Genomic DNA, 27,408 nt, shown 5'->3' with positions numbered 1-27,408 from the left:
TTTAATCAATCCCATGATTTGGGGGCCCTTACTCATGGGTTTTGAATGCTCTGAGACTGTAATACTGAATACACATCCTATAACACAATTAATATATCTGTGAGGGCTCCAGGCACCCATGATCAGCCCCTGAAGGGGAAAAAATGTCCTGTGGTGTTCTTGAGCAAACTACTTGGGAGTTGGATGCCTAGACACTTGTGAAAATCCCAGTAGTCACTGGGTGTGTTTTGGTGCCTAAACAGCATTAAAATCTGGCCATTAACTTTCAAGGTTCACTTTCAGTTAGACTTAGGCTTTTAAGTGCAAGTTTAAGACAAGTTTAGAAAATGAGACTTAGGTTCTTTAGTAACTTAGGCACTTTTGAAAATTTCCCCCCTATTCTCCAACTGCAAGACATGAGTGACTTAACTGGGAGTTACTCATATCCTGTCCTAGGTGCCTGACTTAGATTTGAGGAGTTTAACCATACTGTGACTTTCTATTAGAGTCTGTCACCCAATCAAATATGTTTCGAGAGACAAATCACATAGGGGAAATATCGAATAGCAAATAGTTTCACTGGAAAGAGCTGGTGAGCAATCTGCAGGCTAAAATATGTTCATATAAACCATTTGTAGAATAATTCCAAATAACAAACAAAATAATAAAAACAGAGTTTGACCAAAAACTGTCAAAAACAAGCAGTTTCCCATTTTCATATTTCAAAATTAAGAAAATCCATATGAGATGTAACCAGACTATAGTGCTTGGGAAAGCTGGGCATAATTGAAAAACTAAAATAAGACATGAATGCAGAAATAATAAAGATCAAACTACCAAATCTTTAGCTACAATAGTAGAGAAACATTATAATGTCCTTAATCATCAGTTTGTGTCTTTCTTTTGCAGGGTGGGAATAATGCAGGCCACACTGTCGTCGTTGATGGGAAGGAATATGATTTTCACCTCTTTCCTAGTGGCATAATTAATCCAAAGGCAATTTCCTTTATTGGTAAGATAAATATCTTATCCTGTTCAAAAGTTCATGTTGCATGGAAGGCAATCATAATCAGGGTTTTATAAAACTAACAAACAAAAACATGAAAGGTTGTGAGTAAGGATTCTTTCGGTTTCAGCTTTTTTATTTTTATTACTACAGTTGTAAGATTTGCCACATTTCACACCGTTATTTCTTATTCATGCCATTTTAATATCCATTATTAAAGAAACTGTGAAAATATAAATCTTCCTTTCTGTCTCCTTGCTTTTTTTATGCTATTTGAGAGTTCAACTCTTGTCTTCCACATGTGCATGTATAAAATTGCATATGCATATACATGTGCCTGCGCTTTGCAGATGCAAACATCTGTACATACACTAACTGATCCTTTCACTTTTCTCTAGCCTTTCCTCCTTTCCCAAATTTCAGAAATAGGTCCCAAGATTCAGTGCTTTAATTGGCAGAATATCTTCCAGGAAGTCTCTTGTCATCCATACTTCTTGAAATGCGTGCTCTTCTGGGCTGATGTCACGTTGCAATGTTATGATTTTTGTGTCACAACATCATGATACAAATGTCATTGCAACACTGTTTGCATTCATTGGGCTTGTTGAACATGGTAGCTGGAATGCAAACCAGAAGCTGGATTCCTAAGAATGTATCGAGCCCCATTTCCTACGTACTGACCATCTCTAGCATGAATTGCATTTCATGAATAATTTTTCAACAGGATATGTACTATAGCTGAACTAAACTAATGGGCCATTAAAAAAAAAATAGAGGCCAATGGTCAGATTTTAAAAGAAGTTAGTACCTGAGCCTACCCAAGTGCTAACTATGCACTTGTTAGCAAATTGGTTGTTTTACATGAACAACCTGGGTTTTCTTGGCACAATTTATGCATCTGAGTTTGAATATTTGGCCTTAGCAAATAAACTAATGTTTGGATAGTTTGTATCTTGCTTATTGTCCCTAATTATACCACTTGTCAGCAACATAGATGTTACAGGGAATATGTAAGAAATGACAAATGTAATTAAAGCTTTTAGAAAGAGAAGATGTCACAGTACACTCCTTATATGAAATACATCTTACTCTGAGATTTTACAATGTTGTACTAATCAAAATAGCTGCAATTTTCCTTTAACCTTACACCAAACTCATAAAAACTACACTAACATACTGTTATAAGTACTCTAAAGGTTGGCCTGAGTCAGATTACTTAGGGCTGGTCTACATTGGGAACTTACATCAGCGTAGCTAGGTCGCTCAGGGGTGTGAAAAATCCACAACCCTGAATGACGTAGTTAAGCCAACCTATCCTCCAGTGTAGATAGCATTAAGTCAACAGAAGAATTCTGCCATCGACCTAGCTACCGCCTCTCATAGAATCATAGAATATCAGGGTTGGAAGGGACCTCAAGAGGTCATCTAGTCCAACCTCCTGCTCAAAGCAGGACCAATTCCCAACTAAATCATCCCAGCCAGGGCTTTGTCAAGCCAGGCCTTAAAAATCTCCAAGGAAGGAGACTCCACCACCTCCCTAGGTAACGCATTCCAGTGCTTCACCACCCTCCTAGTGAAATAGTGTTTCCTAATATCCAACCTGGACCTCCCCCACTGCAACTTGAGACCATTGCTCCTTGTTCTGTCATCTGCCACCACTGAGAACAGCCGAGCTCCATCCTCTTTGGAACCCCCCTTCAGGTAGTTGAAGGCTGCTATCAAATCCCCCCTCATTCTTCTCTTCTGGAGACTAAACAATCCCAGTTCCCTCAGCCTCTCCTCATAAGTCATGTGCTCCAGACCCCTAATCATTTTTGTTGCCCTCCGCTGGACTCTCCAATTTTTCCACGTCCTTCTTGTAGTGTGGGGCCCAAAACTGGACACGGTATTCTAGATGAGGCCTCACCAATGTTGAATAAAGGGGAACGATCACGTTCCTCGATCTGCTGGCAATGCCCCTTCTTATACAGCCCAAAATGCTGTTAGCCTTCTTGGCAACAAGAGCACACTGTTGACTCATATCCAGCTTCTCATCCACTGTGACCCCTAGGTCCTTTTCTGCAGAACTGCTACCTAGCCATTCGGTCCCTAGTCTGTAGCAGTGCATGGGATTCTTGCGTCCTAAGTGCAGGACTCTGCACTTGTCCTTGTTGAACCTCATCAGGTTTTTTTTGGCCCAATCCCCTAATTTGTCTAGGTCCCTCTGTATCCGATCCCTACCCTCTAGTGTATCTACCACGCCTCCTAGTTTAGTGTCATCTGCAAACTTGCTGAGAGTGCAGTCCACACCATCCTCCAGATCATTAATAAAGATAAAAAACAAAACCACCCTAGGCTGATGAGAGAACAGAGGTAGTGTCTACATTTGAAATAACAGAAGTATTGGGAGCATAAGCTTTCGTGGGTAAGAACCTCACCAAGTGCATCTGAAGAAGTGAGGTTCTTACCCACGAAAGCTTATGCTCCCAATACTTCTGTAGTCTTAAAGGTGCCACAGGACCCTCTGTTGCTTTTTACAGATTCAGACTAACACGGCTACCCCTCTGATACATTTGAAATGCTACAGCAGCACAGCCCTTTGATCCAATCCCAGATTTTAAATCTTTTCCCTCTCCAAATTTTGGGGGTGCTCAGATCGGTGGATCTGGTTCCAGCCCATCTCTAGTTTTAATATTAAAATTTATCAAGTAAAACTTGTTTTTCTGGTGACAAATACGGTTGGTTCTGATTCCAGTTAGCATGGAGAATAACTAATGACCAATCTAGATTTATGCAGAGAAGCAGGTACTGCATGTGTGTCTGGTGCTTCCAGGAAGAAGCAAGTAGCAGCTGTTTCCAGCCCACGATGTCTCTAATCCTTCCTCATCTCCATACACACTGTATTGTTTATGGAACTTAATTTCCAGCTTTATAGGAAAAAGATATTGCTCATGTATCACAGTAGCTATTTTGAGCTCAGTGTAAAGATATAAGACCATAAGAACTGCCATATTGGGTCAGACCAAAGGTCCATCTAGCCGAGTATCCTGTCTTCTGACAGTGGCCAATGCCAGGTGCCCCAGAGGGAATGAACAGAACAGGTAATCATCAAGTGATCCATCCCCTGTTGCCCATTCCCAAGTGCATTTGAAAGATGAAGACTTAAATAATATCAGCCATATATGTCCCTGGTGTAAGTCCACTGACTTCTTTGAGCTTAAACCAAGGAGAAATTGAGGTCCAAAAGCCATTTCAATCAGTGGAAAGACTCCATTGACTTCAGTTGGCTTTGAATCAGACCCCAAATTCAGATCTGATGTAAGCAGGTACAATTCTATTGACTTTAGTGGACTTAGCACCTGTTTATACCAAATGTGAATTTAGCTTCAATGGTTCTTAAAACCAGTTAATGATGAGCACAGGGTAATCTTCAATCCTAGGGAAGTTTTACTAAGATTTTTTTCAGTACAAAATATGATGATTTACATGAGTCATTTTGAAGGATGTATATTCTATCTCCTGCTTTTTAAAATAAATCTTTTGTGTTTTCCCAAAGGTAATGGGGTGGTTATACATTTACCAGGCTTGTTTGAAGAAGCTGAAAAAAATGAAAAGAAAGGTTTGTGTCAACTAACTTTGTAAACATTTTTTTTATAATTGTAGCTAAATCAAAGTATATTTCAGACCCAGATTTTGACCACTTGCCATAAATATTCTTTACAGCAATTTTCCAGATTTAAAATAATTTAGAGAGCAGTCCTGATAAAATACAGCATGTAAGTGTCTTATGGACAAGTTTTGAAGAACAGTCTCTGAATTTTATGGGTGCAGTTATTTGCTGCAACAAAAGATAAAATGAAATCCTGGTTCCACTGAAGTCAGTGGCAAAAATCCCATTGACTTCAATAGGGCCAGGATTTCTGCGTCCCAGCTTCTGTGCAGAAATGTTTGTACTTGAAAATTCTGTGCTTTGGTGGGAACAAATTGTGGGTACAATTAAAATATTTGGTTAAAGCTCTTTTTTGTAGACAGGCAGCACTTTGGGAAAAAAATAAAGTATTGTCATCAACAACACAGTTAATAGCTTTTGACTTAATTTATAACAAAAATTGAATGTGTGCTACAGTATAATGGGATTATGAAGAATACCTGATACCTTTGTCCATACCAAAATCAAAAAGTATTGTCCTGTTGAAAACAGCTGATTAATAGAAAATGGTAACATAGCCAGCTATGTTTTAACCAAGGTGACTTCTATTCCATTTAAAGTAAACTATACATCTGGATTTGCAATACATTTAATAAGAAAGAGAATTAGAGGAAAGATACAGGAAAACTAAAAGTAAATGCCCAAGTCTGACAACCTCCGTGGAATATAAATCTTAAGTCTTTAATGTATATCTGTTGACAGGTTTAAAGGATTGGGAGAAAAGACTCATCATATCAGATAGAGCACACATTGGTAAGTATTTATCAAAGTGAAGATTAAAGCATAGAAAGGACTGATAGGAAATGGAAATGATAGGCCCAACACATGCATTCAAAACTGCTATTTTACCTTAAAAAGGAATCATGTATTTGTATCTAATATTGTTTCTTCCCATGCTATAGGGAATGAATAAACTTTACTAGTAAGATATTAATACAATTTATAGTTTCTAATGTGTATTTCTGTACTATAGTTGTCATAATATTCTGTAATACTTCATGTGAGAACAGTGCGCATTCAACACTCACAAAGGCTTTTGCACTTAGCATTTCAATTGTAGATACCTGTGCGTTTTTGTTTTTAAAAATGTTTTTCTCCTTGGGTGTCTCATCTTGTTCCTGTGGTTTTCCTTTGCTGTGCAGTGTTCGACTTTCACCAGGCAGCTGATGGACTTCAAGAAGTACAACGTCAAGCACAAGAGGGAAAAAAGTAATTATATACCAACACCTTTATTACACACACACACACACACACACACTCCTCCCATCCTGGGGGTTCTTAGCTGAGCTGAGCCAGACACAAGGATTGAGGCCTATTCTGCACACAGTGCATAGTAACAATAATTATGCATCTGTACTGAAGCAGGAAAACTTCAGTGTCTGTAATAATAAAAAATTAGAGCTTTATTAATAAAATATTCATCTCCATTTCGGAACAGTTCCCTAATATGTAGTATAATGAAAAGTTTTGATAAAATTCACTAGCATAAAACATATTTTTTATATACACATTAGACATACTTTTTTCTTTATTTAATTAGTATTGGTACAACAAAGAAAGGAATTGGACCAACGTATTCTTCTAAAGCTGCACGAACAGGCCTTCGTATTTGTGACCTCCTTTCAGACTTTGATGAATTTTCTTCAAGGTACAATTATTAATACTTCTAAAATAGTCCATCAAGGAATGGTACATTTTGGATGACAAGTTGGCTTTATAAGGGGACATTTTTAAACTATTGTGTATGAGTTTGTGTGCAAATCCTTTAAATAAAAAAAATTAAGGAAGTTGGTGGAGGGGAAATTTTAGTAAATATTTCTTGTGTTGTGCACAGCTTCCAAGCACTTTAAATGATCAGGGCATGGATAGATGTTTATACTCATATGTGAGTCATAAGTGTTTTCACTGGAGAACCTTTATTATGCTTATTTTATGATGCAAACTGAATTGTTGCCAAAGATTTTTAAAACAGAAACCACTGCAAGTTCTGCATATACAAGTTTTTTATGTTTGCAGGTTCAAGAATCTGGCACACCAATACAAGTCAATGTTTCCCACTTTGGAAATAGACACAGAAGGGCAACTGAAAAAACTAAAGGTAAAGATTTAATATTGGGGAAGATTCATATAGTCATAGATTTTAAGGCCACAAAGGAACACTGTGATCATCTGGTCTGACCTCCTGCATATATAAAGATGTAAAAAGAACTGAGGTAGAAAAATGTTAAAATATAAATCCAGCTGAAAATCTCTCTGAACTATTTCTTATAAACATTAATAAAAATTGTAAAACTACAAAAATGATATAAGAAATTAAAGTATATTGAGGAAATACATACATACATCATCATACAACCGATGCAGGTGCAGATTTTTTTTATGGCATGACAACTAATTGTTTTATTTTCCAGGTAAAATGTAGTTTTGAGGTTGGCATGTTAGAATTATTTGTGAGGTTTTTATAGCTGACCATATTGTTCATTGCTCCAGCCATTCTGGCAGCATTGTTTGGTGAACTGTACATTTTTGTTGAAACTTTCAGGGGTATGCTGAAAAAATAAGGCCAATGGTCCGAGATGGTGTTTATTTTATGTATGAAGCTCTTCATGGCTCCCCAAAGAAAATTCTTATTGAAGGTGCCAATGCAGCACTACTTGACATTGACTTTGGTAAGTTACCCTGTAAAGTAGGTTTAACTCCTGAGAGATGGCTTGTTTTCATTTGTCTTTGCATCAGCTTTGCTAAAAGTAGGAAATTAGGAAAAAAAAACCTCTTATTATATCATTTGGGGATTATTGAGAGAATGGCCAGAACATTATTTCACTTTTCATAATTCTGAACATTACTGTTCAGGCAAATAGCAGCAGTGCACAAATGCAGTGGCTGATGATTTTACAAGATATGCTAAAGGAGGTGGCTTTGCCTCTGTGGGCCCTTCACCAAATTCTGTCATCCTAAATCCAACCAAAGTGAAAGCTTTATCAGGTTCAATATATGTACACTAGCCTGGTGGATGGGGGAAGTTGTAGATGTGGTATATCTTGACTTTAGTCAGGCTTTTGATACTGTCTCATAGAATCATAGAATATCAGGGTTGGAAGGGATCTCAGGAGGCATCTAGTCCAACCCCCTGCTCAAAGCAAGACCAATCCCGCATTAAATCATCCCAGCCAGGGCTTTGTCAAGGCTGACCTTAAAAACCTCTAAGGAAGGAGGAATGTATCTGCCATTACATGCATCTGACGAAGTGAGTATTCACCCACGAAAGCTTATGCTCCAATACATCTGTTAGTCTAAGGTGCCACAGGACTCTTTGTTGCTTTTTAAGGAAGGAGATTCCATCACCTCCCTAGGTAACCCTAGGTAACATGACTGTCTCATAAACAAACTAGGGAAATACAGCCTATTTGGAGCTACTATAAAGTGGGTGCATAATTAGTTGGAAAACCCTTCCCAGATAGTAGTTATCAGTGCTTCACAGTCAAGCTGGAAGAGCCTATCAGGTGGGGTCCTGCAGGGATCGGTCTTGGGTCTGCATATGTTCAATATCTTCAATGATTTAGATGATAGCATAAAGCGTACACTTATAAAGTTTGCGGATGATACCAAGCTGGGAGGGGTTGCAAGTGCTTTAGAGGATAGGATTGAAATTCAAAATGATCTGGACTGGAGAAATGGTCTGAAGTAGAGAGGATAAAATTCAATAAGGACAAATGCAAAGTACTGCACTAAAGAAGGAACAATCAGTTGCACACATACAAAATGGGAAATAACTGTCTAGGAAGGAGTATTGCGGAAAAGGATCTGGGGGTTATAGTGGATCACAAGCTAAATATGAGTGAACAGTGCAACGCTGTTGCAAAAATAGCAAACATCATTCTGGGATGTATTAGCAGGAGTGTGGCAAGCAAGACCCCAGAAGTGATTTTTTCACTCTACTCCATGCTGATAAGGTCTCAGCTGGGTAATGTGTTCAATTCTGGGCATCCTATTTCAGGAAAGACATGGACAAACTGGAGAAAGTCCAGAGGAGAGCAGTAAAAATGATTAAAGGTCTAGAAAACGACCTATGAGGAAACATGAAAAAAATGGGTTTGTTTAGTCTGGAGAAGAGAAAATGGAGCAGGGACATGATAACAGTTTTCAAATACATAAAAGGGTGTTACAAGGAGGAGGGAGAAAAATTGTTCTCGTTAATCTCTGAGGATAGGACAAGAAGCAACGGGATTAAACTGCAGCAAGGGAGGTTTAGGCTGGAAAACTTCCTAACTGTCAGGGTAGTTAGCACTGGTTACTCAGGCAGTGCACCAGTAACAGGATTTTTCTTAAGAGGCTAGAGGTGAAATCCTGGCCCCATTTCAGTCCATGCGTGCGCACACACACACAGGTCTCACTAAAATGTTATTGAGAATAATTCATGTTCATTGGGAATGAAATTCATCCCAGTGCAGGCAGCTTGTACAATACTCTATGCACCTGTTATGCTGTAAGATTGATTTCCTTTGCATCCACGTAAAGCCTCTGAGTACTTGGACTCCATGAGGGTGAAGTGCAGAACAGCAGGGAGGTGAAATCCATGCTCCGTTCTAGGGCCAAGGTGTAAGGCAGCTGAACAGCATCGTGTAGACTGGGAAAGAAGCTGAAGCCCTCTGCCAGTTGTATAGGTTACCAGGACGGTCTGATCCACATGAATGTGGCTATACAGTCCCTGCTCTTTTGTGGCCTTACAGGCCAGACTGAGGGGGCTGATGTAGACACATGCAGCTGCTTCCCCAGCAATCCCGCATTGCAGCCCCTAAGTCTGGCTTTGAATGTCATCTTGACAGCCAGTCTTAAATGGGATGCAAGAGATGTATGCGTATGACTTTGTGTGGGCCTTCTGCATCGGGATAAGTTTCACTGTGAAAGTACTGTCGTTTTCTTAATTTGGCAGAGGTAACATTTTGGGCACTCTGAAAGCCCCCTTATATGACATGGAAGCACAAGTCAGTAACGTTATCTTAATTTGAATGAAGTCACCTTTAAATTTCTAATGAGACTTTAGAGAAAAAAATTATACAACTGAAGCTACTCTGATCACCAAGTGGGAACGTTGGAGGAGCAGAGCTCAGCTTCCTCTGCTAAACTGCTACCCCTCCTTACCTTGATTTGGGTAAACAGCACTTCTCCCTCCCTCTCACCTCCTGTGGTGAGAGCTTCTCCTGTAGTGTCAATCTGCTTTAGCCACTGTGGTAACCAAGTGAAGTTACAAATGCAAGCCCATCTTTAATTAATACAAGGAAGGGCAGCCTTTGTTTTCCATCACCACTGAAACACAGTTGTGCTGTTTTGTTTTGTTTTTTGGCAGGCACATACCCATTTGTGACATCATCAAACTGTACTGTGGGTGGCGTATGCACTGGACTTGGTGTTCCTCCTCAGAACATTGGTGAAGTATATGGTGTGGTGAAGGCATACACTACTAGAGTGGGAATTGGAGCCTTTCCCACTGAGCAGATAAACGTAGGTTTAACATTACATTACAAAAAGAACGAGGAATACTTGTGGCACCTTAGAGACTAATAAATTTATTAGTCTCTGCGGTGCCACAAGTACTCCTCGTTCTTTTTGCTGATACAGCCTAACACGGCTACCACTCTGAAACCCATTACATTACAGTAGCCGAGAAATAAGGTCAATGGGATAGAATGTTGTAACAGGATAATGGTCTCCTGCTGAGGCAATGTCAACGGACCATATTCATCCCTAGTGTAACTCAGCTGACGGCAGCCTGAGATGTTTATTGTCAAAGCAGACAACACTGATGTGATGACATTCTGTTACAATCTGTGTACCTGTCATAACAAATGACAGATATAAATTTCTTCCATTACTGTATGCAGTGCTGTGGTAGCCGTGTTGCTCCCAGAATATTAGAGAGACAAGGTGGGTGAGGTAATATCTTTTATTGGGTAGGTGAGAGAGACAAGCTTTCAAATTTACACAAAGCTCTTCTTCAGGTCTGGGAAACGTACTCAGTGTCACAGCTAAATAAAAGATGGAACAGATTTTTTTAGTACACCCATATGGGGTATCATCAAACAACTACAACCCATACCCGATGGGGACCCCATCTGGAAAGAAATATATCCTGAACCCCCTCTTCTGGCCTTCAAAAACCCCTCAACCTCTTCAAGCTCATCATCAGAAGCAAGCTTCCCACAGACCAAGACCCACCAACTCAAAGCGGACCAGACCCTGCCAGAACAACAGATGCAAAACCTGCAGACATTTCTCCACTACTACAATGATCAACAGCCCCCACAACACATCTTTCAAGATTAATGGGTCCTACATGTGCCTATCACAACATGTGGTGTATCTTAACTGCCCAAATAGAACTATGCGCATGAAACCAGGCAATCACTACGCTCTCAGATGAGCTCACATAGAAAAATGATAAAAGACAAGAATACCACATCACCTGTGGGTGAACACTTTTCACAAAGCAAACACTCTATATCTGACCTGTCAGTCCTCATTCTCAAAGGAACACTCAAAAGACGAGCCTTTTTGAAAGCTTTTGGGAGCTTAAATTCATAATTTCTCTAGACACTAAAAATCATGGACTGGATAGAGATAGTGGATATGGCTTATTACAACAATCTATAACCCACTAATAGCCCCTCCCTCCTTTCTTTCATATGACTGGAGAGGTATTAATGGGCCACTTCACCTTGCAATATGTATTAGCTACTTATGCTAAACAATCTGTTCCACCTTGTACTTAGCTGTGACACTCTGATGAAGTTTCCCAGACCTGAAGAAGAGCTCTATGTAAGCTTGTGAGCTTGTCCTCTCACCAATAAAAGTAGATCCAATAAAAGATATTACCTCACCCACCTTATCTCTCTAGTATAAATGTCATAATTTTATCTCATGGCTATTGGTACCGTTACACTGGCAATTGTTTGTTGTTGGCCAGAACCTCCAGCTCTCACTCAGGCAAAACTTGTTGCTTCACTAGGAATTGTGTCTGCATAAGAACTTGGGAACTGCAGGTTATAGTCTTGTGCTTTTAACAATATGATGTATTCTGAATGATTTATAGAATAGACCAGTGTGTGCTTCAGCCAATCATGCAAAAACTTCTTGATTAAAAATGGAGGGTCTGTAGGGTTTTTAAGTGTATATTGTACCTTCATTATAAGGGAACTGGATGGTTCAGGAGAATAATAATGAGCTATGCATCCATAAACTTCTATGGCTCTGGTTTGAATCCTCTTTAATGTTATAGTGACTAAATCTAATGGATGCAATGAAATGAATTGGTGGTCTGGTTCAGTTCCTCATGGGAAGGTTTTTCTCTTCTTTTTGTTCACATAACAAAAATTGCCATCCCCATGGGCACTAGCTCGCACTTTTATTTATTTGTATTATCATAATGCCCAGGAGCCGCAGTCATTGACCAGACCCCATTGTGCTAGGCTCTGTGAAATACAGAACAAAAAGATCATTGCTGCCCCAAAGAGCTTACGGTCTAAGACAAAAAAGGCACACCTCCTCCTCCAGACCAGCAGATGGAAACAGACAGACTGATGGGGGAGTGCAAGGAAATAAACTCTGAACAGAGAAACCAGGGGCTGAATTGCTAAGAAGATTTTCTTATCATATGAAGGGGGTCGGGGCTCCTCCAAAATAAGAACCAGTCATACTGACGCATATTGAGGCATATTGTGGGAAAAGTCGTACTGTTGATGCTGTGCTGTACCAGTTTCTGTGGATGGGGGCATTAGTTTCAACTGAACTCCCCTTTAAAGAGAACTAAGCTTTACTTTAAAAAAAATTGATTTGACAGGCTGAGGTTTGTTACCTCAGTTGTTGAAACACCATCCATGTCTCTTTATCTTCCTGTAGGAAATTGGAGACATCTTGCAGTCCCGAGGCCATGAATGGGGAGTAACCACAGGCAGAAAAAGGCGCTGTGGCTGGTTGGACCTTGTCATTTTGAGATACGCTCACATGATCAATGGATTCACTGCGTAAGCATCACAGATTTTGTGCTACATTTGGAACTGATAATTTTGTTCTCCACAGAATAAAATATGTAGGTAACATTAATATCAATGCAGTTAAGTGTTACATTTTAAGCAATAATGCAATAGACTATGGTCATAGGGAAAATAATCTCAGACTGCTACCTAAATGCCCATGCAATGTGAATATGTGTGTGTGATATGATGATATTCTGATACATTCAACATCAGTCATTTGGTGCAGAGCAAAGTAGAATATTGTATCAGAGTTTGCTGCAGCAGTTGTTCAGTCTGTCGTTCTTTACCTAGTGCATTCAGAAAGACTCCCATTGAATCCAGTAAACATTGGATTAGTCCATTAGAGTGCCTGGCAAAGATCCACAGGATCTGTGCATAGGCGCTGACTCCGTGGGTGCTCCGGGGCTGGAGCACCCATGGGGAAAAATTAGTGGATGTTCTGCACCCACTGGCAGCCAAGCTCCTCTCATCCCCTACCCCACCTCCTCCTCCTCTCCTACTGAGCGTGCCGCATCCCCGCTCCTCCACCTACCTCCCAACGCTTCCTGCCTGGCTGCCACCAAACAGCTGTTTGGCAGCGTTAGCAGGCTCCAGTAGGGAAAGGGAGGAGCAGGAACATGCCGTGCTCAAGGGAGGAGGTGGGGAAGAATTGGGGCTGGGGCGGGGATTTGGGGAAGGAGTTGGAATAGAGGCAGGGAGGGGGCGGAGTTGGGGCGGGGACTTTGGGTAAGGGGTTGGAATGGGGGCGGGGCAGGGGGGGGAAGAGGTGGGGCAGGGCCTCATGGAGGGGGGGGAGGGGGGGGGGGGCCGGCGGCAGATGGGGAGTCAAGCACCCAGGGGAAAGCGGAGAAGTCGGCACCTATGGAACTGTGCAATGTCTCAGCTTTCAAACAGTCCCTTGGAGGTACCCCATCAGTGTGCCAGGCCCCCGAAGGTCCCACTTTTCCTTAAGGGTAGGCCATGCAGACTCAGCATCTCCAAGACGGAGCCTCCGGGCTGCAGCCCTCTTGCTTCTCACTGAGAGCTCTGCCCATTGAGCCCAACTCAGAGAGACTCCTGTTCAGGGTCTTGCACCCACTTCAGAGATCAGTGCACCTCCATGAGAAGTTGCAGTGTCACCAGGTAGCATTTTCAAAACGGAGTAGGGTTTGTTAGTGAACTGGAACACAGCATTGGGAAGTCCTGAGGTTTGCACAGAGAAGCAAATGTTAAGGCATAGTTCATACTGGCCAATTCCAGGGCTCCCTCTTGAGCCATATAACTATAGGAACCATCTTGTTTCCTTTCCCTATCTCGGTCCCTGTTTCTTAGGCTACATCTACACTAGCACTTTTATCGGTCAGGGATGTGAAAAAAACACCCCCTGACTGACATAAGTTTCACTGACAGAAGCGCCAGTGTGGACATAGCTACCACTGCTCCTTGGGGTGGTTTAATTATGCCGATGGGAGAGCTCTCTCACGTCGGCATAGAGCGGCTACATGGGAGACCTGACAGTGGCACAGCTGCAGCGGTACAGCTGTGCCACTGTAAGATCTGTAGTGTAGATGTAGCCTTGGTCCCAGGTAGGAGCTCTGAATCTCTCTGTGAGCCCAGTTCTTATCACTCCCTCTGGTCACCACCCCGCATTGTCTTCCTGCTGAGTTCATATGTGCTCCAACCAGTCAAGCAGGGAGCCTCCTATTAAGTGTCAGTTGTTCAGTCCTTGGAGTTTCCATTCTCTCTGTTGGGCCTTCCATTGATATGGGTTGGTCCCAGCCAGTCCTTAATGCAGGACTTCCCAAACTTTTTGCTGGCACAACCCCATTTTAATGAAGTATTTCCTGCTGAGACCCCAGACAGCATGGATGATGCCATTTTGAAGAGCACAACCCCATCTGCTGATGATGCAACCCCATTTGGGAACCGCTACCTTAACAACCAATTCATACCATCCCAGACAGCTACAGCTATGCTGCTGTAGTGTAGACACTTGCTACAGTTACAAAAGTCATTCTTCCATTGCTGTAGTAAATCCCACCCCCTCCTCCGAAGAGGCAGTAGCTATGTCAACAGAAGAATTCTTCTTTTGATCTAGCGGTGCCCATACCGGGGCTTAGGTCAGTTTTACTGTGTCTCTAAGGGTGTGAAAATATAGATTTTTATCAGTCAGGAAACAGATATGAAACAATCTTTCTGCAAAAAGAACAGGAGTACTTGTGGCACCTTAGAGACTAACAAATGTATTAGAGCATAAGCTTTCGTGGACTACAGCCCACTTCTTCGGATGCATATAGAATCCGAATGCATATAATCTTTCTGCAGTAACTCATCTGAACGTTTTGTAAAATTAGTGTTTACCCAAGGCCCTATGTTGTTTTCACCTATGCATATCCATTCTTTGTGGAAGTGACATTAAAGAGCTATATTCTGTTTCCTTTTCAGTTACATGTAATTACTGTTTTCCCCATCAACAAAACTGATAATCCTGAGGACTTTGGCCCAGATCCTCAAAGGAGCTTAGACTTCTAATTTCCATTGATTTCAGTGGAAGCAAGGAGCCTAAATACTTTTGATGATTTGGGCCCTTGACATCTAAGCAACAATGGGAGGTATATGCCAGTGGCTCTTAACCTACCCAAACAACTGTACCCTTTTCAGGAATCTGATTTGTCTTGCATACCCAAGTTTCACCTCATTTAAAAACTACTTGCTTACAAAATCAGATATAAAAATACGTTAGTGTCACAGCACACTTACTGAAAAATTACTTACTTTCTCCTTTTTACCATATAATTATAAAATAACTCAATTGGAATATAAATATTGTACTTGTATTTCATAATATAGAACAGTATAAACAAGTCATTGTATGACATTTTAGTTTGTACTTACTGCACTAGTGCTTTTTACATAGCCTGTTGTAAAACTATGCAGATATCTAGATGAGCTGATGTACCCCCCTGGAAGACCGCTGTGTATTCCTGGCTGAAAAGTTGGAACTACTGGTATATGCCATGAATGAGGCAAAGAACAGCAGCCCTTTCCAAATTTTAAATGACTCCTTCATCCACCCAAGTCAGTCTAACATTGAAAACATGCATATGTCTGGCTAGATCCTTAGATGATTGATGCAAATATCAGTGGCGCTACACCGATAGATACCCGCTGAGGATCAGGCATGTTGTTTTTAGAGATATTTGGCTACTATTTTCAAATGCAGTTCTACTTTGAAAAGTGAATCTGCAAAAAACGGCCTCTTAAGACTCCATTATTTATCCCTTTATGATTTCTACATGAAATGTGTTTTGTAAAAGATAGCCAGGCTGTTAATTAAATAAACTGACTCACCTAGGGATCTGAAAGTCAAGCTGGGATCTTTCCTGACTGCATATCATCATCAGGGATAAAGGTTCTGTAGGCCAAATTATGCCATCAGTGGGTTTACACAGGGGTAAGTGCTTGACCCTTTAACTGGAACTTATTAAACAATTCTGTTGATGCAGAAGGAAAAATAGAACTCAGCTCTTTCTCTCTTAGCCTTGTTAGTTCTCCAAGGATAACGTGAGTAAACAGTAGTACCACTAAGGTAAGAAGATGTGCATCTAAATACAGTGACCAGGCCTGATAATTAAAAGTGGCATTTCACATAATCACTTTTCAGTGATAATTACATTTTAAAGGATGTGATTGAACACACTCTTGTTCACCTATATGAGCAGGCAAATGTGTAGAAGTGAAGTGCTATAATTTTAACAAAGTTCATAATCTAAATATGTCTGAATTTTCCTTTATACTGGGTTGCCTGAGCTTGGTCTATGAGTACAAGAGTAGAAAAAGCAGGTGGAGGGGATTAGAGAAGACGATGATAGAAGGATTCAACTTATGTGTAACTTTATCCAATGTTTTTCTGGACAGTCTGGCATTAACAAAACTGGATATTCTGGATGTCCTTGATGAGATTAAAATCAGTGTTGCTTACAAACTGGCTGGAAAAAGAATTCCATATTTTCCAGGTATGTTTTTAAAAAAAAAAAGTCTTGGTGATCACTTTTTCTCTCTCTTTTCTGTTAAGTATTTTGTACGTAAAAGCCAGACCTGATTCTCTGTTGCCCAGCACTTTGTAAGAATGTACACCAAAGCAAAGTGGCTTTGTAAAACGCTCCCACCAAATCAGAATAGTAGAGTTTTACAGTCACTTTGTAAATGACTGTAAAAAGGTATAAATGACTCCAAGGTATAGGACAGGGGTCGGCAACCTTTCAGAAGCGGTATGCCGAGTCTTCATTAATTCACTCTAATTTAAGGTTTTGTGTGCCAGTAATACATTTTAACGTTTTTAGGTCTCTTTCTCTAAGTCTATAATATATAACTAAACTATTGTTGTATGTAAAGTAAATAAGGTTTTTAAAATGTTTAAGAAGCTTCATTTAAAATTAAATTAAAATGCAGAGCCCCCCGGACCGGTGGCCAGGACCCGGGCAGTGTGAGTGCCACTGAAAATCAGCTCGCGTGCCGCCTTCGGCACGTGTGCCATAGGTTGCCTACCCCTGGTATAGGACAATGGAGAATCAGGCTTTGTATATACACTGATATCGGGTGTTTTTTTATTTTGGGGGGGCTTGTTTGTTTGTTACATTTTAATCTTTGATGAATGAGGGCTGCAATCTCAGGAGTATATCAATGAAATCATGCTTTGCAAAGGAAAAGTAAAGGGAGTATTGTTATGTTGTAAAAGCTGAGACCTGGACACGAACAGCTTTGCTCTTTTTGCAGAGTGCCACTATAATTAGCAGCAGTTGACATTTTAGTTAATAAAAATATACCTCCCATTTCAATACATGTTAAAACTTCTTTGACTTTTGTTTAAAATGACATGGGATTTCAGATCTTAGGACTCTTACTGGTCCCCCCCCCGGTCCCAGCTCCCTGCTGGGAGCACAGCAGCCGACCTGACTCTGGGTGTTGTTATCCCTGCCGGAGGCGATAAGCCCTGGGCGCTGCTCCCGGCTGAGAGCTGGGAGGCGAGAAGCCCAGGAGGCAGCTGGTGGGGAGCTGCGCAGAGCTGAGTGCCTTGGGCTTTAGTCGGTGGAAGCACTCCTGGTGAGGACGTGCACCACTGACAGAAGGAGGGTAGTGTGGACATCAACCACCGCAGTAATGACTATTGTGAGTGTAAGTCGATCTAACATGGGTCGACTTTAAGTTTGTAGTGTAGATGTGCTCTCTGTTTACCTTTGGATATATAGTCAACAACAGTACTAGTAAATAGAGTGAACTGATGGCTCAACATTATAAATGTTTCTTTTTCATGTCATTTTTTTCATTTTTTAAACATTTTGTTACAATTTTCCTGCTCAAGATTTATAGATATCTTTTAAAGTGAAGCTATTGTAGTCTTACTTGTTGCTAACTGTGCTTTCGCAGCTAATCAGGAGATACTGCAGAAGGTGGAAGTAGAGTATGAAACAATGCCTGGGTGGAAGACTGACACGACTGGGGCGAGGAAATGGGAGGATCTCCCACCCAAGGCACAGAATTATATTCGATGTGTGGAAAACCATGTTGGAGTGCCAGGTAAATGTCTCTTCACTTGTGCTCATGGAGAGGCCACTGCATGTACATGAGGCTGTGAATGAATACTCAAGCTGCTAGCCAGAATAGGGCTTTGATGGGGCCCGAAGCAGTGGAGACACCAGAGTGCAGGGCAAGTGGGAGATCTCAACCAGGAGTAGCAGCTAGGGCAGCATGCTGTGTGTTCTCTCTCTCTGCTTCCCCCTTCCTCCCACTTGTCTTCAGCTTATGTGTGTGTGGGGGCGGGGGAGGTTGCTTTTCTCTTTCCCTTTCCTCCAACCCCCTTCTTTGTGCTTCAGGGTGTGTGTGTGAGGGGGGAAGGGTATCACATACTGAGTCAGGTATTGGAGATTAGCTGCTGCTAATGGTGGTGGGGGTGGTAATGGGACCATGGGATTGGCTCCTGCCTGCAGGAGCTGGAGGGGGAGGCAGTTTGCTACCATCTCCTGCCTAGCCAAGTAGCTATCTTGGGCTACCTGTTTCAGCCCCACCATTCCCTCCCTTGATATAGTTGATGGATCTCCTTTGACTCCAGGACTAGACTGATCCCCAGTTTTGGGGTCTGAAAGGGTTTTTCCCCCATATGTCAAAAGTGGCAAATTACCATATGGGTTTTCACCTTCCAGCCAGCACCCAGCAGGTTGGATTTGGGGAGTGTCAATTACTTGTCACAACTTTGGCAGATTACAGTGCAGTTGAGGGGTAGGTTAGAAGGTGTTTCATGGAGGTCCCTGTAACTCAGTGGGCTGTCTGGACATGGTCCTGGGAGCAGCAATGCATGGTGAACAGATATGTCTCCATGTCTCATGCAGATGTGGCTCCCCCTCATCTTATATCGTCTACCTCTGACGTGGAGGAGGGGAGTGTGTTTGGGGTGCTATCTTCCAGTCAGGGTCTCTTGGCAGCCTTTAGAGTGTAGAGAGGGCATGGCCTTCACACCAACCCTCACATTTGTAGTACCAAGGGACATTGATGCCAGTGGAGAGCTTCACTGGGCGAACCCTACCAGATAGTTGGAATGATTACCCCATCTGTGTAATCATTTTAAAATAAAGTGACAACCTCCAGATTTAACCATGGTATGGTGTTTGTGTCTCATGATTTTCATGTCCACATCAAGAAGACTATAAAGTCTGACAGAATTCTTGCTGTAGATTGCATGGGTTTAGCTAGACGCCCCATCACCCATGATAATGACAGCTGAACATGCAACTGACGTGCCTCACCCTTCTGTTAGGCCTTCAAACTGCAATGCTTTGTGTTTATGGCATAATTACTCCATGCTTTCAGTGCTCCAGTATACTGTGTGTTAGTGATACAGCAGGAGAAACTATTTAACAGAGACACTTTTTCAGCACTTTGTTTCAGGTTTGGAGTTTGTTGGTGATTTTGTACCGAAACTTCATATTAAAAAATGAAAATTATTAATATTAATTAATTATATTGTTTACTTCCAGTCAGTGTTCTAATAGTTGTTTCTCTCCCCCTTCTCTCCCTCGCCAGTAAAATGGGTTGGAGTTGGAAAATCAAGAGAGTCAGTGATCCAGCTATTTTAAACGAACAAAGAACTTCAGTGATGAGAAGCACAATTTAATGTTCATCTGTTCCTTACTACTCCCAAGTTAAAATGGAGATCCTGTTTCAAACCAAAATGTTCTTCTCGGAAATGATTAGAAAGAAATATATATTGTATACTTTAATATTTTCATTTATCAGTAAATGCAAATTGTCAGTGATAAAAATCTGTTTGGTAGCCACCATCTTTTTCTCACACACATATGCACAAAACATAAAGAATTCAGTAACTGAATAAAAACAGGAATGAAAAAACAAGTGTTTTTCTTTTTTCTTCTCTGACTTGACCCATGTTGCTATTCATAAGTGTTTTATGTTCATATGAAGTTATTTCTTTGGGCTGATGACGATACTGAACATTTTCCAGTCGTTACTGAATGACTGGAAAAGCTGAAGTTATTCTTCAAAGGGAAAAGTTATAATTCCTGTTTCTATGGGTTGTCAGCAATAGGACATATATATTGCATTTAAAATTGGCCTGGTTATGTAGATCCTCAATTCCTAAAACACAATAAAATTAGGTAGGCATTTTTGATTACACAAAGCAAGGCAAATGCGATTTAGCTTGAAGCCTGAGATTTTTTTTACAACCTATTAAATAAATGGGAGAGAAGCTACAGTGATTGTATCACACAGTGACGCAAGCCAGTAACTGAGGTAACTTTTGGGGATGAGCCAAACTGGAGATAGCTGAGTTGCCTATGTATTTCCTTCAAATTTCCTGTTTACCAACAGGCACCCCACATGGAGACTGGCAGAGGAGCTTTCCTCCCCTCAAAATAAAGGAAATCAGAGGAGTGGTGAAGGGTATAAAGGGTCCCAAAGCCACAGAAATGGCCTGTGGGGGAGGGAGGGAGTAGAGCCAGTGCAGCATGATGCACCTTCTCCCTGAATCTGAGATGTGTCTCCAAGCAAACACTGTAGATCTGGAGCAACCTGGATTTTGTTGGGCGTAGGTGATGAGGCACTGGAGAGCACCAGCTGTCTGGTGGCATGCTGTCCTCCAAATCTGGTGCATTTCCAGGCATAAATCTATGCATGATTTAATGCTGCTAGTTGCAGCCTTAACTCCCTTTCCCAGCTTTTGACCCCTTACCAAACTGTAGGGGGTGATACCTAAAGGAGGGAGCATATGACAGCACAGCTCCTGACAGGGCTGAGCTGTTTGGGCAAAGGAGGTACAGAACAGAGGTTCCAAAATTTCCAGGGATGGATCTGGATTTCCTCATTGATCTCTGGTTCTGCATGGTTAGAAGGCCGTGCTCTCTACCTTCTCTGCATGGCCCAAGCCCCTCTTTTAGAGAGGAGAATGCTGCAGAAACTGAGTTATTCCAAAAGCTGTGGAATTTTCAGAGCACATTGACTTTTCTGTGAGTTTTTCCACGGGGGGGGGAGAATATAGCCCAATATTTTTATGACATTCCCAGATGCTTGGCGCACATCTAGGAATGGCATCACTGCCTCTGCTGGTTCTCAGTGCATTAATACCATGATTTCCTTTGTGAAAATGCCCCTTTTTGAGACAGTACTTCCAGGAGTGATGGCATCCAAAACGGTGGTACCTTTAGGTGCAGAATGGGGAAAAATAAGACCTGTCCATGGACCTCCAAACACCTCCAGATCCAGTTACCTCATGTGCACTCTCCTATGTTGTCCCATCTCTAACAATTATCTAGATATCTTTTAACGTTTAAGGTCTGTGGTATTTTTTAAAGTAAACATGACATATGAGCAACCATGGCTTATATAATGACAAGGTAGTAAAGCAGTTTATATTATCGTATAAAGATGCATTGAGGCTTGTAGTACAGTTCCTCTGCACCCTCCTCTGGCTGCAGTGCAGTCTCTTCACACCCCCATCCAGCACAGCCTGTGGTTTTGTGGATAGGTGCTGGGTTTGTAAAAGTTGTCTAGGGGGCCAGGAGTCAGAGGGTGAAGCCTTCAGTGGGGGTATAAGGAGCAGAGCCCCCTATACTTGTAAGGCCTGGCAGAGGGGCAGCTGGGCCAAATTTGAGTGTCATTGTGACCCTCTGCACCAGATCTCAGTGCCAGTCAGATTTGGTCCAATCAGGCAGGTAACCACGGCTGGGGATGGGCCCGCTTTCCCCATGAGTCCATATAACCTTGCTCTTATGGCTTTATGCCACAGTCTAGTCCTTTATGTCCAGTGATTTAAGCACAAGAACTTCTGAGTCCTAACCCTGACTTATTCTGAGGCCTAGGGCAAGTCATTTAACCTGTGTGCCTCAGTTTTGCCATCTGTAAAATGGCAGATAATACTTATTTACCTACCTCATATAGGTTTTATGAGGATTAATTAATGTGGGCCAAATCCTGTTGTACTTACTATTCTCTTTTATTAGGCAAAACCCCCATTGATAGTCAATGGGAATTCTGCCAGTGTAAGGACTGTAGGATTTAGACCTTATGTAATGTTTGTAAAGCACGTTTGACAGGTGCTCTGTAAGTGCTAAGTATTATTATTATTAGCACTGTAAAATGTAGCTCATTTTACGAGGTATCTTAAGCACAAGCACTCTTGGCAATGCACTACTAATCAAGTTTCATTTCCAGTGGGCTCAATCTCATGTCAGTCATCCATTAGACGGTTCAGATTGAGTCCTTCCCTCAGCCCATTGTCCTCACCACATTTTCATTAGCGCATAGCCATTTTATTTGGGCTTTGTTCAGTTTAATAGGATTAGGTCCACAGTGAGTAACAGTTACTCACAGTGTACCAACAACCATCAGATTAAATGATCAACCCTAAATAAATCATTTTGGTACATTAAAAATGAAGTTGTTATAAATTATTTGTCACAGGATCAATGTCTCTTGCTTGACCTAGATCTTTATTTTCCATGAAGTGCTGTTCCATTTTGCCTTTGCTTTAGGGCCTCATCCAAGCCCACTGAGACCCTTGATTTGCACCACATCAGCAGACCATTATCCTGTGACACTGTTCTGTTCCACTGTTATCTCTTGCATTTAATTTAATTGCATAGGGTTTTTTTTAAATCAGATTTCTTCCCCCTACTGAATTCTGGGAATTTTGCCACTGTGTTCAGTGTGAACAGGTTCAGGCCTTTATTTTTAGAAGTTCTTTACAGGCTGTGATGACACAAACTTTTAAAAGGAACATGTTTGATGTAAACCATACATTTATCTTGACTGTTTCCTGTGGCAGACTAGTTTAGATTGGAACCTTTGCTTGGAATTTCATTGTAATAATAATCACTGTGGCTAATTTAAATTTTCTTTGTTCACAAGTTGAATGTAATAATTTTTGAAATTTGTTCATGTATCATGTTGTTAGATGTACTGATGGAAGAATAAGGGGAAATGTCTACTAATATGGTATCTTATATTGTAATGGATTACAGTAAAAAAAGTTACTAAACCATTCAGGTAAAATATGTATTTGACAGGTTTTTGTCAGACTTGCCATCACGTGGCCTTCATAATCAGGTGTACACTTCCTAACATATGCTAGTTTTTTTTTGGGTGGTTTCCCTGAATTTTTTAACTGACCTGTATATGCTCTTACAGCACTGGCCAGCTGCATTTTATAAATTGAAATAAATAAAATGAAGAGTTTTCAAAGTAATGTGCAAAATGTACATACACACTCCCACGTACCCATGTAGATTTTGCAGGAAAACTTTGAAATCTCATCTCATTATTTTACCCTCAAAGACACATTTTAAATTCATTTTAAAACAAATATTTCTGAGAGTTTGGGGACAACATTCACTACTTTCAAATCCAGAAACATAGTCAAGTGTTTCCTAATGCTTTTAAAATAATTATCAAGAAGCTTTGTGTGAGAAGTGGATATTTTCTAACTAGCTATGAGTAGCAAATATTTACTATTGGCATTTTATTCATATATTCTTAGGAATGGATAGGGTGATTTTCCTACTTATAAACCAGGTTTGGGGATTTTACCACTATCTCCACCAATCTGGAGTCCTGGCTAACAATTCCTACTTAACTGACAGAAACACGTACTTCACTCATGATGCAGAACTTTTCCCTTTGAACATCTCGTGACTGACTCTAGTGAATTCTTTCCATGATAAATTGCTTAAAGAAACTTGAACAATTAACTCCCTACAGTTCTTTATCATTACAAATCCATCCATAACACACCATTGGGGAAAGGAAGGAAAAAATTATCTCACCTAATATAACTAAGGCCACCCCCTACAATATGGCAGGCCTTCAGATTGGAGGGGGTAGGGACTTTCGGGATCCTGTTTTTACAGGCAGGAAAATTCCATTTCTCATAATCTCCTGAAACCAATCTGGAACAACAGGCCTTTTACTTCAGTGTTCATATCCAACGAGCGAGAGACCAGGTCAGTACATCTACTGAAGGTAATGTCTGACAAGGGACTAGGGAGACTTCTGTGTTGCCAGTTGATAGATCTTGCCTATAAAGGTTGACTCACTTTCTGCCAGTCACATGAAGACACCCTCAGTGGAATGAGCATTGACTGGTAACTGTGGCCTCTAAAGCAGTTTCATCACACCCCATAAGTAGGGACTTGTGTAAATCAATTTTTTTTTTTTTTTTTAGAAAATGAACGACAATGCAAATGGCAAAGTATTGAATTTCACTGAGTTCGTACAGAATGAATTTTACAACTTAACATTAGTCAGTTCCAAGGATGAAATGAATTTTACAAGTTAATTTAATCAATTTTACAACTAAAATGTATTCCATCCTGGAAATTGACTAATGTTAACTTGTAAAATTCATTCTATCCTTGGAACTGACTGATGTTCAGTTTGGGGGCATTTTCATGATTTCTGTGCCCTCTATGAAATTGTGGTTTACACAGGGCCCAATCCATAAGGCACTGGTGTATCTGGAGCTGCCAGAGGCAGAATGGAGACTGGGCTGTCTGCTGAAGCTACCAGCCAGGAGCCCCTCCGTGAGAAAAATGCTGCTTTGTGATCAGTCCAGCTGGGCAGTGAAGAATGCTCCACCCCTCTCCTGGTTCAGACTCAGAAAGAAGGAGGGGGCATGATGAGAAATATTGTGGAAACTGGGGAACCGTTTTTACTTTGTAGAAACATACTAAATAAAGGGCATTCCTGGTCCTAACCATTTTCTAACAATAATGACTGTTTATAGAGCCAAATTTCACAGGTCCTACTTACTCCTTACAGAGGGCCTGATCCACACACATGTGGCCCTGTATGCATGGATCACACCCCTCCCCTGAGCGAGTGTGGGGGGGGGGGTTCTCACCCCCTCCATACCAACCTCCATCCCCTCTATTTCCCGCCCCCCCCCCCGAGTCTTTCAGAGAGCACTCTGGGCATCTGGGAATCTATACAGTGGGTGGGCTGGTGTATCATCTGCCCCTCCCAGTGGACCCTGTAGGAATCAGGGCAGAAAGAAAAGACAGCTCCCAACTGTGTTATCTTTCTAAAAGTTCCTCCTCTATGGTGTAGGCACCCCATTAAAAGAGTTCCCCAGGCAGTCATCAGATGCAGAAGTGCTGGCTCTGGCTACATGGCTCCAGTAAAGCTAAATGGCCAAAAAACATGATGCCAAAGACTCTCAGCAAAAAAAACGAGGAGTCCTTGTGGCACCTGAGAGACTAACATTTATTTGGACATAAGCTTTCGTGAGCTATAACCCACTTCATCAAACTCTGCAGAAAAAAAACTGGCCACCATTGTATCTTGAGGGATTTTAGGATTTGCAGATTGGTACTGCAGCCTATTAAATGGGCTGAAAAGACTGGTCTCTCCCCCCCCCCCCAACAGAATAATCAGGGAGAAATCTCTTCCTCCCATTGGTTTTACTCCAGGCTGAGGCAACTGGGCCCTAATTTAGGGCCCAATTTATGAGTTCAGGAATTACTCAAGTGAATAGCAAGATTAGAGCCAACCCTATGAGAGAAGAGTGAGTAGGGACTTCAGTATTTGACCACAGAGATTACTTCTGATCTGCTATATTTACAGGAAATTCAAGGTAATTCAAAATACCCGCTCATGTTATTAATCAGTAACTGTATATGTTCATTTTTACAAATAAGTTGAGAGAGTCTGAATTAAGTATTTACTTACCACCCCTTTGAGTCCATCTATAAGCAATAAATAACAGGAAAAACAAGACTCTCTGTGAGCCCCACCCAGAGCCTGCACCCCCAGCCGGAGCCCTCAACCTCCCCACACCCCAACCCTCTACCCCAGCCCTGAGCCCCCTCCCACACTCCAAAACCCTTGGCCCCACCCCCACACATGGATTTTGTTATGTGCACCAATATGGAGGTGATGTGTCCATATTGGTGAACATAACAAAATTCATTCTGCACATGGGTGGGAAAAATTAGAAGGAACTCTGCTGCATAGTTCTCTTTTTTAGTTCTATAGCTTGATTAAAATAATCTGGACGAAAACAAAAGGAAACCCCTGTCCATAGTAAACCCTTAAGGGAGACATGTAGAATGGGAAGAAAAAATAAATAGAGGCCTCTTTGTAAGACCTGTACATATCCAGCTGCAAAAAACAATGACAGATCTGTAACAGAGTATCAAACCACAGTACTGGAAATCCCCTGCAGCACTAGTGGAGGAAAGCAAGAATGTTGTTGGTTTAGCATAGTTGATAGAATAGTAGCACACTATGAAATTTGTCCAAGCCATGCTAATTTAAGAGCAAGTGCTGGCTCTCACAGACTGCAGCATCTTGGCATAAAACAGTATAGTCAAGAGCATATCCCTAAGTCTGCATTTATTCTTCATTTATCAAACTTTATTTGATGCATATATTTATTTATTAAGGTTAGAACTATGATCTCTGCTGCTAAAAATATAAATATTAATTATAAAATAATAATATACAACTTTATTTTGGGACTTGCTATCAGATAATTGCAGAATATGTAGCACCTTCCATGGAGTTTGTAAACATGTTGACTTGTTAAGGTTGACGGGCTATAATTAGGCTTGAGAGAATTCAATTTCTTTTTTTAATTTTGATGGATAATATTGATGTTTATTTTTAAGCATTTTCCAACTTTTATCGATTTAAATGTTCACAGTTGTGCAAAATCATGGGGTTTAAACTTTTTTTTTATTTGTATCCATTTACATTTTCACAGTTGTTGGAAATTACGGAGGGGTGTCAGACAATACGGCGGTCAGGAAAGTAATTATTTAATGACAGTAGATGTTGAGATTCAAAAAATTAAAGCTTGTAAACGTTAAAACACAAATTGTCAACATCCCATGTCAAAATATATAAACTAAGTATCCTTAAATCAAACTAATACATTCTCAGGCAGCATTTTTCTTACTTGCCTATCTGTAAACTTCAATTATTGATGGACATTTTTTCTTGTTGGTTTGTATCATACAGTGAAATTTATGTTTACCAATTGTGATGTTGTCTAATTAAAATACAATCATGCAAATCATTATTGCTACCATTGTTACATAATTGCAACGAATCTTATACAAAGTGTAACAATTGGCAGAAAGGGTTAAGCACCATGCAGGCTATATGACCCAAAGCCAACCATTAAAGACATGTTAGAAACTATAAAGAACAAG

The 27,408-nt window shown here is 40.9% G+C and overlaps 1 protein-coding gene across 1 annotated transcript in view; it reads left to right on the top strand.

Moving 5' to 3' along the window:
• The window catches only part of ADSS1 (adenylosuccinate synthase 1), a 37,445-nt gene extending 12,498 nt beyond the window's left edge, over window positions 1-24,947 (top strand). The window contains exons 2-13 of the mRNA XM_034767898.1: window positions 889-991; window positions 4,521-4,583; window positions 5,376-5,426; window positions 5,816-5,882; window positions 6,214-6,321; window positions 6,690-6,771; window positions 7,216-7,342; window positions 10,021-10,175; window positions 12,570-12,694; window positions 16,604-16,701; window positions 18,113-18,262; window positions 19,763-24,947. Coding sequence (XP_034623789.1) covers window positions 889-991; window positions 4,521-4,583; window positions 5,376-5,426; window positions 5,816-5,882; window positions 6,214-6,321; window positions 6,690-6,771; window positions 7,216-7,342; window positions 10,021-10,175; window positions 12,570-12,694; window positions 16,604-16,701; window positions 18,113-18,262; window positions 19,763-19,815 — 1,182 coding nt within the window. The 3' untranslated portion in view covers window positions 19,816-24,947. The remainder of the gene's footprint in view (window positions 1-888; window positions 992-4,520; window positions 4,584-5,375; window positions 5,427-5,815; window positions 5,883-6,213; window positions 6,322-6,689; window positions 6,772-7,215; window positions 7,343-10,020; window positions 10,176-12,569; window positions 12,695-16,603; window positions 16,702-18,112; window positions 18,263-19,762) is intronic.
• The last annotated feature ends 2,461 nt before the right edge of the window (window positions 24,948-27,408 follow it).

Source organism: Trachemys scripta, chromosome 4, assembly GCF_013100865.1.
Source record: "Trachemys scripta elegans isolate TJP31775 chromosome 4, CAS_Tse_1.0, whole genome shotgun sequence".
NCBI lineage: Eukaryota > Metazoa > Chordata > Testudines > Emydidae > Trachemys > Trachemys scripta.
This window is presented reverse-complemented; position numbering and strand designations above follow the sequence as displayed.